General features: G+C 38.2%; 1 protein-coding gene and 1 non-coding gene across 2 annotated transcripts in view; one reads left to right on the top strand and one right to left on the bottom strand.

Annotated features, from left to right (window-relative positions):
- The window catches only part of UFL1 (UFM1 specific ligase 1), a 67,623-nt gene that overhangs the window by 32,159 nt on the left and 20,400 nt on the right, over positions 1 to 15,064 (top strand). Inside the window, exons 7-8 of the mRNA XM_027551375.1 lie at positions 12,019 to 12,077; positions 14,062 to 14,208. Of these exons, the coding sequence (XP_027407176.1) occupies positions 12,019 to 12,077; positions 14,062 to 14,208 (206 nt within the window). The remainder of the gene's footprint in view (positions 1 to 12,018; positions 12,078 to 14,061; positions 14,209 to 15,064) is intronic.
- On the bottom strand, positions 58 to 130 carry TRNAG-UCC. Its single transcript has one exon. It is a non-coding gene; the product is annotated as a tRNA-Gly (tRNA).

The raw sequence follows: 15,064 nt of genomic DNA, 5'->3' as shown, positions 1-15,064 counted from the left end.
TTTGTTTTGAGGCTTTTTTTTTTTTTTTTTTTTGCCATGTGGCTTGCAGGATATTAATTCCCTGATCAGGGATTGAACCTGTGCCATCAGCAATGGAAATGCAGAGTCCTAACCACTGGACCACCAGGGAATTCCTTGGGCTTTCTTTTCTATTCCATTGATCTAGATGTCTGTTTTTGTGCCAATACCATGCTGTTTTGATTAATGTAGCTTTAAAATATTATCTGAAGTCTGGGAGGGTTGAGCTTCCTGCTTTTGTTCCTTTTCCTCAGGATTGCTTTGGCAATTCTGGGTCTTTTATGGTTTCATATACATTTTAGGATTTTTCTGGTCCTGTGAAAAATGTCATGAGTAATTTGATACAGATCACATTAAATCTGTAGATTGCTTTGGGTACTATGGTCATTTTAGCAATATTAACTCTTCCAATCCAAAAGCATGAGATACCTTTCCATTTGTTTGCATCATCTTCAGTTTCCTTTGTTAATGTTTTGTACGTCTGAGCATGTAGGAGTTTCACCTCTTTGATGAGGTTTATTCCTAAGTATTTTTTGATGCAATTTTAAGAAGGATTGCTTTTTTTACTTTCTGTTTCTGACACCTTTTATTATTAGTATAAAGAAATGCTCCAGTACTCTCGCCTGGAAAATCCCATGGACAGAGGAGCCTGGAAGGCTGCAGTCCATGGGGTCGCTACTGAGTGACTTCACTTTCACTTTTCCTTTCATTCATTGGAGAAGGAAATGGCAACCCACCCCAGTGTTCTTGCCTGGAGAATCCCAGGGACGGGGGAGCCTGGTGGGCTGCCGTCTATGGGGTCACACAGAGTCAGACACGACTGAAGCGACTTAGCAGCAGCAGCATAGGATTCAAACTCAGGTCTGTCTTTCTCCAAAGCCCATGTAAGGATAAAAGGTAATGATGATAAACATCTGACTAAAAGTACATCAGAGAAATCACTAAAAGCCTTAAGATCTTAGTGACAACTTGGAAAACAGTGACAGCACAATTGTTAGTTCCTCATTAAGTTGGAAAAAATTTCTAACATCCAGAAGTCGAAGTTCGGGCCCTCATCAGTGTTTAAAAAAAAAAAAAATTTCAAATAAAGACATTTCTGTCAAAAAAAAAAAAAGAAATGCAACAGATTTCTATATGTTAATTTTGTATCATGCTACCTTGCTTAATTCGTTTATCAGTTTTAGTAGTTTTTGTGTGGAGTTTTTTGTTGTTGTTCAGTCACTAAGTCATGTCTGACTCTTTGTAGCCCCATGGAGTGCTGCATACCAGGCTCCCCTGTCCTTCCTTCAGTATCTCCTGGAATTTGCCCAAATTCATGTCCATTGAGTTTGTGATGCTATCCAATCATCTCATCCTCTGCCGCCCCTACCTCCTTTTGCCTTCATTCTTTGCCAGCATCAAAATCTTTTCCATGAGTGGCCTCTTTGCATCAGGAGGCTAAAGTATTAGAGGTTTAGCTTTAGCAACAGTCCTTCCAGTTAATATTCAGAGTTTCTTTCCCTTAGGATTGATTGGTTTGATGTCCTTGCTGTCCAGGGGATTTGCAAGAGTCTTAATCCAGCACCATAATTCATAAGCATCAGTTCTTCAGTGCTCAGCCTTCTTTATGATCCAACTCTCAAATCCACATGTGATTACTGAAAATAATAGCTTTGACTATACAGACCTTTTGGAGAAGGCAGTGGCACCCCACTCCAGTACTCTTGCCTGGAAAATCCCATGGATGGCAGAGCCTGGTAAGCTGCAGTCCATGGGGTCGCTAAGAGTTGGACATGACTGAGCGACTTCCCTTTCACTTTTCACTTTCATTTATTGGAGAAGGAAATGGCACCCCACTCCAGTACTCTTGCCTGGAAAATCCCATGGATGGCGGAGCCTGGTAGGCTGCAGTCCATGGGATCGCTAAGAGTTGGACACAACTGAGCGACTTCCCTATACAGACCTTTGTTGGCAAAGAGATGTCTCTGCTTTTTAATATGCTTTCTAGGTTTGTCATAACTTTCCTTCCAAGGAGCAAGCATCTTTGAATTTCATGGCTGTAGTGCTTATTTGCAGTGATTTTGGAGCCCAAGAAAAGAAAATCTGTCACCATTTTGACTCTTTTAGTTTCTGTTTGCCATGAAATGATGGGGCCAGATGCCATGATCTTAGTTTCTGAATGTTGAGTGTTAAGCCAGCTTTTTCACACTCTTCTTTCACCCTCATCAAGAGGGTCTTTAGTTCCTCTTCACTTTCTGCCATTAGAGTGGCATCATCTACATATCTGAGGTTGTTGATATTTCTCCCAGCAGTCTGGATTCCAGCTTGTAATTCATTTAGTCCAGCATTTCACATGATATACTCAGCATAGAAGTTAAATAAGCAGGGCGACAATATACAGTCTTGTCGTACCCCTTTCCCAATTTGGAACCAGTCCATTATTCCATGTCCATTTCTAACTATTGCTTCTTGACCTGCATATAGGTTTCTCAGGAGACAAGTAAAGTGGTCTGATGTTTCTATCTCTTTAAGAGTTCTCCACAGTTTGTTGGATCCACACACTCAAAGGCTTTAGTGTAGTCAGTGAAGCAGAAGTATATGTCTTTGTGGAATTCTCTTGCTTTTTCTCTAATGCAATGAATGTTGGTGAGAGATCTCTGGTTCCTTTACCTTTTCTGAAACCAGCTTGTACATCTGGAAATTCTTGGTTCACGTAACTGCTAAAGCCTAACATGCAGCATTAGCTTGCGCAATTGTACAGTACTTTGAACAGTCTTCTGTCATTGCCCCTCTTTGGGATTGGAATGAAAACTGACCTTTTCTAGTCCTGTGACCACTGCTGAGTTTTCCAATTTTGCTGACATACAGAGTGCAGTATTTAACATCATCATCTTTTAGGATTTTTAAATAGTTCAGCTGGAATTCCATCACCTCCACTAGCTTTGTTCATAGTAATGCTTCCTAAGGCCCACTTGACTTCACACTCCAGAATGTCTTGCCCTAAGTGAGTGACCACACTGTCATGGTTATCCAGGTCATTGAGACTTTTTTGTATAATTCTTCTGTGTATTCTTGCTATCTTTTCTTAATCTTTTCTGCTTCTCTTATGTCCTTACCGTTTCTGTCCTTTATCATGCCCATCTTTACATGAAATGTTCCCTTAATATGCCCAGTTTTCTTGAAGAGATCTCTAGTCTTTCCCATTCTGTTGTTTTCCTCTTTCTTTTCATTATTCACTTAAGGCCGTCTTGTCTCTCCTTGCTCTTCTCTGAAACTCCACATTCAGCTGGGTATATCTTTCCCTTTCTCCCTTGCCTTTAGCTTCTTTTCTCAGCTATTTGTAAAGCCTACTCAAAACCATTTTGCCTTCTTGCATTTCTTTTTCTTTAGGATGGTTTTGGTCACCTCTTCCTGTAAAATGTTATGAACCTCCATCTGTAATTCTTTTGGCACCTCTGTCTACCAGATGTAATCCCTTGAAACTATTTACCTCCACTGTATAATCATAAGGTATTTGATTTAGGTCATACCTGGCCTAGTGGTTTTCCCTACTTTCTTCAGTTTAAGCCTGAATTTTGCAATAAGGAGCTCATGATCTGAGCTACAGTCAGCTCCCAGTCTTGTTTTTACTGACTGTATGGAGCTTCTCCCATCTTTGGCTGCAAAGAATATTGACCATCTGGTGATGTCCATGCGTAGAATCATCTCTTGGAATCTTTTGAGTTTTTTGTATATGGTATCATGTCATCTCTTATAATGAAAATTTTACCTCTTCCTTTCCATTTTGGATACCTTTTATTGCTTTTTTTGGTCTGATTCCTGCAGCTAGGACTTCTGATACTCTGTTGAACGGAAGCGGTGAGAGTGGGCACGCTTGTCTTGTTCCAAAATTGTATTAGGAAGGTTTTCAGCTTTTCACCATTGACTATTACCTTATTTGTGGATTTGTCATACATAGCTCTTATTATGTTGAGATATGTTTTGTCTTACCCACTTTGGTAAGAATTTTTATCATGAATGGTTGGTGATATATGGTATCATGTCATCTGCTTATAATGAAAGTTTGTCAGATGCTTTTCTGCATCTGTTGAGATCATGTGGTTTTGTCTATTCTTTTCTTTATATGGTTTATCACATTCATTTGCATACGTTGAACCATTCTTGTGAACTTGGGGTAGATTCCACTTGGTCATGGTGTATCGTCTTTTTTATGTGTTGTTTGATGCAGTTTGCTAATATTTTGTTGATATTTTTTGCATGTATATTCATCAAACATACTGGCCTGTAATTTTCTTTCCTTTTTTCTTTTGATGGTGTGTTTAGTTTTGGTATCAGGATGATTGTGGCTTCATGGAATGTCTTTGGGAGTGTTTCCTCCACTTCAGTCTTTTGGAATACTTTGAAAAGAATCAGTATAATTCTTTGTATGGTTGGTAGAATTTGCCTGTGAAGCCATCAAGTCCTGGACTTTTGTTGTAGAAAGCTTTTAAATTAACGATTCTACTTTACTTCTAGGGATAGGTCTGTTCAAATTATGTAGTTCTTCTTGATTCAGTTTTGGTGGGCTGATTTTTTTTCTATGTTTTTAAATTGAAGTATAGTTGTTTCTAGTGTTGTGCTACTTTCAGGTATATCTTTGTCTGATTTTTGTATCAGGCTGATGGTAGCTTCATAGAATGACTTTTGGAGTATTTCCTCCTCTTCAGTATTTTGGAAGAGTTTGAGAAGGATCATTATAAGTTCTATGTATGCTTGGTAGAATTCCTCATTGAAGCCATCCAGCCCTGTACTTTTGTTTGCAGAGAGTTTTTTTTATCATTATTATTATTACAGATGCTATTTCACTTAAAGTGATTAGCCTATTCAAATTATCTGTGCTTAATTCAGTTTTGGTGGACTGTGTATTTCTAGAAACTTGTCCATTTCTTCTGGGTTGTCTAATTTGATGGCATGTAATTGCTCATAGTATTCTCTTATAACAGATATTGTGTATTTCTGTGATATTGGTTGTTATTTCTTCTCTTTCATTTCTTGTTTTATTTGGTTCTCTCTTTTTCTTCTTGGTGAGCCTGGCTAGAGGTCTGCTGATTTTGTTTACCCTTTCAAAGAACCAACTCTTGGTTTTATTGATTTTCTTTTTCTATTTTTTTTTAAATTGCAGTATAGTTAGTTTACAGTGTGTTTCAGGTGTACAACAACGTGATTCAGTTATATTTATATATGTGTATGTGTGTGTATATATGTTCTTTTTCAGATTCTTTTTCCTTATAGATTATTACAAAATATTGAGTACAACTCCCTATGCTATACAGTGGTTCAGTTCAGCACAGTCACTCAATCGTGTCTGACTCTTTGCAACCCCATGCCAGGCCTCCCTGTCCATCACCAACTCGTAGAGGTTACCCAAACTCATGTCCATTGAATTGGTGATGCCATACAACCATCTCATCCTCTGTTGTCTCCTTCTTCTCCCACCCTCAATCTTTCCCAGAATCAGGGTCTTTTCAAATGAGTCAGTTCTTCGCATCAGGTGGCCAAATATTGAAGTTTCAGCTTTAACATCAGTCCTTCCAGTGAACACCCAGGACTGATCTTTAGGATGGACTGGTTGGATCTCCTTGCAGTCCAAGGGACTCTCAAGAGTCTTCTCCAACACCACAGTTCAAAAGCATCAATTCTTCAGCACTCAGCTTTCTTTATAGTCCAACTCTCATATCCATACATCACTATTAGAAAAACCATAGCCTTTACTAGACGGACCTTTGTTGATAAAGTAATGTCTCTGCTTTTTAATATGCTGTCTAGGTTGGTCATAACTTTCCTTCCAAGGAGTAAGCGTCTTTTCATGGCTGCCAGTCACCATCTGCAGTGATATTGGAGCCCCCAAAAAATAAAGCCTCACACTGTTTCCACTGTTTCCCCATCTATTTGCCATGAAGTGATGGGACCAGATGCCATGATCTTAGTTTTCTGAATGTTGAGTTTTAAGCCAGTTTTTTCACTCTCCTCTTTCACTTTCATCAAGAGGCTCTTTAGTTCGTCTTCACTTTCTGCCGTAAGGTTGGTGTCATCTGCATATCTTAGGTTATTGATATTTCTCCTGCCAGTCTTGATTCCAGCTTGTGCTTCCTCCAGTCCAGCATTTCTCCTGATGTACTCCGCATATAAGTTAAATAAGCAGGGTGACAATATACAGCCTTGATGTAGTCCTTTTCCTATTTGGAGCCAGTCTGTTGTTCCATGTCCAGTTCTAACTGTTGCTTCCTGACCTGGATACAGGTTTCTTCTGAAACTCTGGAAGTTCTTCTGGTTCACCCAGAAGTATTCCCATGTCTTTCAGAATTTTCCACAGTTTATTGTGATCCACACAGTCAAAGGCTTTGGCATAGTCAATAAACCAGAAATAGATGTTTTTCTGGAACTTTCTTGCTTTTTCAATGATCCAGCGAATGTTGGCAGTTTGATCTCTGGTTCCTCTGCCTTTTCTAAAACCAGCTTAAACATCTGGAAGTTCATGGTTCACAAGCCTGGCTTGGGTGGCGGTTTAATCACTAAGTCGTGTCCACCTCTTGTGACCTCATGGACTGTAGGCTGCCAGGCTCCTCTGTCCATGGGATTTTCCACTAGAGTGGGTTGCCATTTCCGTCTCCAGGGGAACTTCCTGACCAGGGATTGAACCTGCATCTCCTGCACTACAGGTTGTCTCCTGCATTGCAGGCAGATTCTTTACCAACTGAGCCACTGGGGAAGCCCATGCTATACAGTAGATTCTTGTTTATCTGTTTATGTATAGCAGTGGTGGTTTAGTCACTAAGTTGTGTCTGAGTCTTGCAACTGCATGGATGACAGCCCACCAGGCTCCTCTGTACATGGGATTTCCTAGGCATGATTACCAGAGTGGGTTGGCATTTCCTTCTCCAGGGGATCTTCCCCACCCAGGAATTGAACCAAGGTCTTCCAGATTGCAGGCAGATTTTTTACCATCTGAACCACCAGGTAAGCCCTATATATAGTAGTGTATATGTATTAATCCCAAGATTTTCATTTATCCCTCCCCTATTTCTCCCCCCATTTTCCCCTTGGGTAACTAAATTTGTTTTCTATGCCTGTGGGTCAGTTTCTGTTTTGTAAATAAGTTTATTCATATCATTTTCTAAAATTTCACATATAAGCAATATCATATGCTATATGGCTTACTTCTGTTAGTATGATAGTCTCTACTTCCATTCATTTTCTGCAGAAAATACCATTTTTCTTATGGCTGAGTAATACCCCCACTGTGTGTTGGGGGAGGTGTATCACATCTTTTTTATCCAGTCATATGTCACGGAACATTTAGGTTGCTAAATGGACATTAGGTTGCTGTGCTGCAATGAATATTGGGATGCATGTTTTTTTCAAATTATAGTTTTGTGTAGCTGTATGCCCGGGAGTGCAATTACAGGATCACATGGTAGCTCTGTTTTTGGTTTTTAAGGAACCTCCATATTGTTCTCCATAGTCCCTGTAACAGATTCACATTCTTACCAACAGTGTTGGAGGGGTCCTTTTTCTCTACATCTTCTCCAGCATTTATTTGTAGACTTTGATGATGATCATTCTGACTGGTATTAGGTGATACCTCATTGTAATTTTGACTTATAGTTCTGTAATAATTAGCAATGTTGAACATTATTTCATGTGCCTATTGGCCATCTATATGTCTTTTATGGAATGTATGTCTTAAGTATTCCGCCCATTTTTTCATTGGATTATTTCTATTTTTTTTCAACTCTTTTATTTATCCTTCTATGAGCTTCATTATTTCCTTCCTTCTGTTCATTGTAGGTTTTATTTTTTCTTCTTTTTCTAGTTTTTTTAGGTGTTAGGTTAGGTTGTTTAATTCATATTTTTCTTGTTTTTGGAGGACAGCCTGTATCATTATGAACTTCCCTCTAAGGGAATTGCTTTTGCTGCATCCCAGAGATTTTGTATGGTTGTGCTTTCATTGTCAGTTATCCCGAGGTATTTTCAGCGTTCCTGTTTGATTTCATCATGACCCATTATTTTTTTAGTAGCATGTTGGGTAGTGTCCACTAATAGTTTTTTTTTTCTTGTTTCTGTTTCTGTGGTCAATTTCTAGTTTCATACTGTTGTGGTCAAAAAAGATACTTGAAATAATTTCTACCCTCTTCAATTTGTTTTATAGCCTCATCTGTGGTCACTCCTTGAGAATGTTCCATGTGCACTTGGAAACTATGTGTATTCTTGGATCTTTTTAATGCAGTGTCCTGAAAATATCAATTAAATCTGTTGTAGTGTGTCATTGATTTTCTGTCTGGAAGATCTCTCCATTGATGTGAATATGGTGCTAAAGTTTGCTACAGTTATTGTATTCCCATCAATTTCTCCCTTTATGTCTGTTAGTATTTGCTTTATGTATTCAGATGCTCCTATGTTGGGTGTATATATGTTAACAAGTGTAATATCCTCTTGTATTGATCCTTTCATCATTATATAGTGTCCTAGTTTATCTTTTTTTATGGTCTCTATTTCAAAGTTTATTTTTCCTCAAATGAGTATTGCTAGCCTCTCTTTCTTGCCACTGCTATTTGCATGATATAGTTTTATCCATCCCCTCACTTTTAATCCATATGTGTCATTTGCCCCCTAAAGTGGATCTTTTGTAGGCAGCATATTGTAGGCCCTTATTTTTTTTTCATCCAATCTGCCACTCTTTGACTCTGGATTGGAGCATTTAGTCTGTTGACCTTTAAGGTAATTATTGATATATATTTCCATTTTAAACCTTGTTTTCCAGTTTTGTATTTTTTAATGGTTCCTTTTTCTTTTTGTCTTTCCTTTTGTGGTTTGATGGTTTTCTTTTGTATTATGCTTTTGTTCTCTTTTGGGTTTTGTGAATCTATTGTGTGTTTTTGATTTGTCATTACTCTATTTTTCAGATGTTTTAACACATTCCAAACCCTTGCTTCAAACTGGTAATCATATAGGCTCAAACATACTCTTAAAAATCTATATTTTACTACTCTTTTCCCCCATATTTTATGATTTTGATGCCCTCTTTCACACCTTCATGTTTATCCTTTTGCTGGTCATTGTAGTTATTGTCACTTTCTTTCACTGTGTTTTTTTAATCTGTGTAGTGGCCTATTTAAGTCATTTACTTTCCAGCTGTGATTTTTTTCCCCCTACAGATTCTTCCTTCTTTTCTATTTAAAGAAGACCTTTCAATATTTCTGTTAGGATAGGTTTAGTATTGCTGTATTTTTTTTAAGTTTTTGTTTGTCTGAGTAATTCTCTCTTCTATTTTAAATGACAATATTGCTGGTAGAGTTTGCTAAGTTGTAGGTTTCCCTTTCAAGACATCAAATGTCAATTTCTTCTGGCCTGAAACCTTTTTGTAGAGAAATCAGTTGATAGGCTTAAGTGGGTTCCCTTTGTAACTCTGTTTTTACTTTTGCTGCCTAGAAACATTTCTCTAACTTTGCTATTTTAATTATAATATGTCTTATTGTGGGTTTGTTTGGGTTCATCTTTTTTGGAGGGGAGCTTCTGTGCTTCCTTTACCTGGATATCTGTTTCCTTAGATTTGGGAGATTTTCAGCCATAATTTCTTCCGTTGTTTTCAGTCCCCTTTTCTCTTCTGAGATCCTGTTATGCATAGATTGGCACACTTTATATTGTTCCATGCTGCTGCTACTGCTAAGTCACTTCAGTCGTGTCCGACTCTGTGCGACCCCATAGACGGCAGCCCACCAGGCTCTCCCATCCTTGGGATTCTCCAGGCAAGAATACTGGAGTGGGTTGCCATTTCCTTCTCCAGTGCATGAAAGTGAAAATTGAAAGTGAAGTCGCTCAGTCATGTCCGACTCTTCGAGACCCCATGGACAGCAGCCTACCAGGCTCCTCTGCCCATGGGATTTTCCAGGCAAGAGTACTGGAGTGTGGTGCCATTGCCTTCTCCATATTATCGCGTAGGTCTCATATATTGCTTTCATTGTTTTTCATTTGTCTTTTTGTCTGCTGCTCTTATTGGGTGATTTCCATTATTCTACCTTCCAGATCATTTATTCATTTTCTGTATCATTCAGTTTGCTATTGATTGCCTTTAACTTGGCTTTAATCTCAACAAATGAGTTTTCTAGTTTTTCTTGATTCCTTTTTATAGTTAACTTGTTACAGAGATCTGCATTTCTGTTGATAACCTTTCTTAATTCTTCAGTAGTTTTATTACCTCCTTTTTGAACTCAGGGTCTAGTAGACTGGATAAGTTTGTTTCTTTCTTTTTTTTTTTTTCTTTTCAGGGGAATTGTCTTGATCTTTTAAATGGGTATGGTCCCTCTTCATTTTACTTACATTTTTCTGACTCTTAATTTAGGAGAAATAGCTATTATCTACTGTGGTCTTAGAGGACTGATTTTATGTAGGAGCATCCCTGGGTAGCCTGCATGAGTCTAATATTTGGTGCGAGGGCTCTTTTTAGTACAGGTGCTTGTCAAGTCTTTTCTCAGTATGTGCTGGCCATTATCCCCTTGATGGGGGTGTGACTGTTACTGTGACCAGTGCTTCCAGTGGATATTGAGCAGGGCCTCCTCTTTGCTCTGTGGTTCTCAGAGCCCTGTTGGGAACAGAGCTGCTCCCCAGTTGTTGAAGTAGAAATCCCCAGATCCATTTCAAAGCTGTGGTATGAGAAAGGCAGGACTGGAGCGCTCCCACTGGGAGAGAAACCACTGCGTAATTCCTCCGCAGAAGCTGCCCACTGGGAGTGCACTCTGTGGTGTTGCCTGTCAGTCATCATGTGGGCTCATGAAGTACACTGTTGGAATTGCCCTTGACCCCTTCTCAGCCATGGGAATGCAGGAAATTGGCCTGGGCTACCCTCAAGCACTGTGCTCACAAAACCACTAGCACAGATCTACAGGCTCAGGTCCCCTGTAGGTAGGCACCTAAACTGTCATGGTCACACACCTAGACCTGCCATGAGAGTTACAGACCCCAGTCCCACCTATATATATGCGTGCCCCCAAAGCTTGCAACTGTTCATGCCAGACCTGCCCCAGCCACAGGAGTACCAGTAATCTGCTTGTATGTCCAACAGGTGCTGAGCTTGCAAAACCACCAGCATGGCGTAAATCTATAGATCAATCAGCCACTGAGACAGCTCAGATTTCAGCCCCACCTCCAAATGTGGGCATCACTCCAGCTCTTGCATCCTCCCAGAGCTCATAAAGGAAAATCCACACTGCTGTGAGCACACAGAGATTAAAGATGCTCTGGTGGGGCCCTGCCCTTCCCTTCTCTCGAGGGTTACTGTATTAACAGTGGGGCTTCTACAGCAGATTCAGGGTCAATCCTGTGTACACCTCCGAAGCGCACTCCACCTCCTTAAGGCTGTTTCTGCACAGCCAACCCCTGTCCTCTCCCCAGGTCTGTCCCCTGGACCCCAAGTTTCAGCACTCAGCCTGTGATGTCCACTAGCAGACGTGTGTCCTTGGCTGGGGATTGCAGCGAGGTGGACAGGACCATTAGTGCCCATCTCTCTCTGTTCTGCCTGTGGCAGACCAGTTACTACACACTCCTCTGAGTCTCCGAAGCTCTCTTTCCGTCCTGGTTGACATTTCAGCCAATGAAAGGGGTTCCCAGGGTGAAGGAACCTTTCCTCTTTCACGGGTCCTTTCTAAGGGCATAGATCCTGCCCCAACTTCTTTTTCTCTTCTTACCCAGGTTCTTGGTGATCTTTCTTGCAACTTCAGTTGTATGAGTTCTGTCAGCTTTCAGAAGGTATTCTGTGAGAATTACTCCACATGTAGATGCATTTTTGATGTATTTATGAGACGAGATGAACTCCACATCTTTCTTTTCCACCGTCTTGATCTCTGATACAGTTTTTGCCTTCATTTTTTTTCTTCTAAATTAATTTATGTTTTTTCATAAGCTAATCATCCTAGTTTATGTAATTCCTAACTATGTGCAACTCTATAATCAGTAAAAAGGTTTTTGTTTTGTTTCCTCTACATAAAGGCCTACAGCAGTGAATTCTTTGATTTCAAGATATGGATTTCAGGAGCAGCTTCTTTACTGTGAGTTTGATTTAAATTGCATTTCACATAATTAGCTTTTGAATAGACTAAATATAAAACTTAACTAATTATAGTATTTTTACCTCTTTTAATCTTAAAACTTATTAAAATATTTATAGTTGCTAAGTTTCTCTGTACCATTTTTCATGTATGTGTCTTATCTGTTATATTCACCATTTAGTATTAGGTACCTCAAAAGGAATGGGATTTTTAAAGAAATTGTGTATGTGTATAAAATACTCTGTTGTGTGTATGCATACATAGAGAGATTTAAAATTTTAGGATTAAGAATAATTTTCACTTTTTTCTTACCAATTTTTACTAAATTTTTTTATGAAAGTAAGTGTGTGGGGGCTTCCCTACTGCCTCAGATGATAAAGAATCTGCCTGCAATACAGGAGACCTGGGTTCAATCCTTGGATCAGGAAGATCCTCTGGAGTAGGAAATAGCAAACCACTCCAGTATTCTTGCCTGGAAAATGCCATGGACAGAGGAGGTAGTTCGTGGGCTATCATCCATGGGGTGTTTGGCTAAAAAAATTTTACAAAAAGCTTATAGCATTAAAAGTATATTCTTAGCATTTAAAAAATAAGTAATTCTCTAAAATAATGTTGGTCCATTGCATATTTTGTATGTGAAACTTTTTTTTCAAACTTTAAACTTTTTATTTTGTATTGGTGTATAGCCGATTAATAGTGTGGTAGTTTATATGTATATATACGGCTGAGTTCTTTCGCTGTTCATCTGTGAAACTCTTAAGAGGTTTTGAAGGCTTTTTTTTTTTTTTTTTTCCCCTAAGCTTGGCTGGAATAATTTTTTAAAGCAGTGGCTTAATCTTTCAACTCCAGTATCTATGCAAGTATAAGAATTAAAATAAATAATGGAAAAGAAATTCAAATTCAGAACCAAAAGTTTAATTTTTATTCACTACCAAAAGCTTAATTTTTATTCACTATGTTTTTCATAAGACAAATTTAAAATTAAAAATGTGATGTATTTTGGAATCTGCTTAATTGGGTTTGGTGGAATTTCATTATAATGTAAACTTCTTTAAGTAATAACTGATAACTTGATAATTTTGGTCTGAATTTAGCTTGGATTTGTGTTGTACAGTCACACAAAATTTTAAATTATGTGTTTGAAATCTAGACCTTTCTGATATATTCTAATTTACTCAGCAATGGAATTCTGAAATTCATTTTTAAACTAATTTTTATTTCTGTTAAAGGCTAAGTTTCCTGAATCATTTTGTCCCAGGCATCTTTTGAATGCTCTTGTTGGTACACTTAGAAATAACTCCTTCCTATCTGCTTTATCTTTTTTTTAGGGGATTGATATTTAAAACAACAAAGTATGTAGTTAAGTGTTACAGTTTAAATAAAAAGCATAAATTTGGTGTTAATGGCAGCACCAGTAGGTGGCAGAGTTGAAGTTTACGCTATCTGGGTCCATACCCATCCTCTTAACCATGCGTTATACTTCTGTTATAGGTAGGGTTTTAATGTGTTGCTTCAGTTTAAACAGTGGAAGTGTAATAATTTATACAGATTTTCTTGGCTTAATTTTTCACTGTTGATTCTAATAGGATCCAGGTGTCTTGATTTTCTAAATACGAGAATATTGAACTTGGTTACACCAGTGATTGTGTATTATCTATTCTGAAAGAGTATAGTCGTCTACTTTTAATCATGAGATAGATAATGGAATGTTTTTCCAAAATAACTCAGACTAAACAGTTCAACATTAATATTAATTAGTTAGAATTACAGTTCAGCATCTTTATCTAGTTGACACATTTTCCTGAATTTATGACATGAGTATTCTCATAAATGGCAGGAAAGTTTTGTCTAAAATATAATGTCTTTATTTAGTATGCAACTTGAATTTTAAATTGCTTTTTCTAAGGATAATAAATAAATGGTGAAATTGTAAAGTGTTTTTGAGATTTTTATCTGCTCTGTCTCTATTTGTTTTTCTTTTAAGCTGTTCTTGAAGAACTTGTTAATGATGGACGCTTACGAGGCACTGTGGTTGGTGGGAGACAGGATAAGGCAGTGTTTATCCCTGACATTTACTCCAGAACACAGAGTACTTGGGTGGATTCTTTTCTCAGGCAGAATGGCTATCTGGGTAAATTTTTTTTTTCTTTAAACAAAAAATCATTTCTAATGTTAAACACATTCTTAGAAAGACTGTATTAACCCTGGGAGTGAGTACACATGTACTTTACTGTTGGTCAGCACACTAAAGTGCTTCTCTTTGAATATGAAAGTAGTCACATTGAAGGTTTTTGTGAGTCATGCAACTGAGTTTAATTCCATAGTCACTGAACAGTTGTAATGTAGAAAAGCCAAAGCTGGTATTGATTATTACCAGCCTTCCAGTAATGTGATACTATATATCAAATACTTCCAGTTCTTTTTAATTCATAAAAAGTAATTGTTTTTATAACATAACTTACGAAGTTGCCTGGTTTACATAATCTTAGAAATACTTTATTGGCTGTCAGTTTTATCATTTTTATTAGTTATCCACTATTTCAGAAACATTGAAATTGTACTAAATTCTGTTTCTGAGGTTCCATTATTTGGATGAAATACATTGATTGAATTTAATCATTAAAACAAGTAGTGCGTGTGTGTGTGTGTGTATTAGTCACTCAGTCATGTCTGTCTCTGCTACCCCATGCACTGTAGACGACCAGGTTTCTCTGTCCATGGAATTCTCCAGGCAAGAATACTGGAGTGGGTTGCCATTCCCTTCTCCAGGGGAATCTTCCCAACCCAGAGATCGAATCCAGGTCTCCTGCATTGCAGGCAGATTCTTTACTGCCTGAGCCACTAGAGAAACCCAAGAGATGAGTTACCTAAAAATAAGTAACCTATAAGTCATTAGATAGATAGTTCAGTCGCTCACTCGTGTCCAACTCTTTGCGACCCCATGAATCACAGCACGCCAGGCCTCCCTATCCATCACCAACTCCCGG

The sequence above is a fragment of the Bos indicus x Bos taurus genome, chromosome 9 (assembly GCF_003369695.1).
Source record: "Bos indicus x Bos taurus breed Angus x Brahman F1 hybrid chromosome 9, Bos_hybrid_MaternalHap_v2.0, whole genome shotgun sequence".
NCBI classification, from domain to species: domain Eukaryota; kingdom Metazoa; phylum Chordata; class Mammalia; order Artiodactyla; family Bovidae; genus Bos; species Bos indicus x Bos taurus.
The sequence above is the reverse complement of the archived record's forward strand: the minus strand, read 5'-3'. Positions and strand labels throughout refer to the sequence as shown.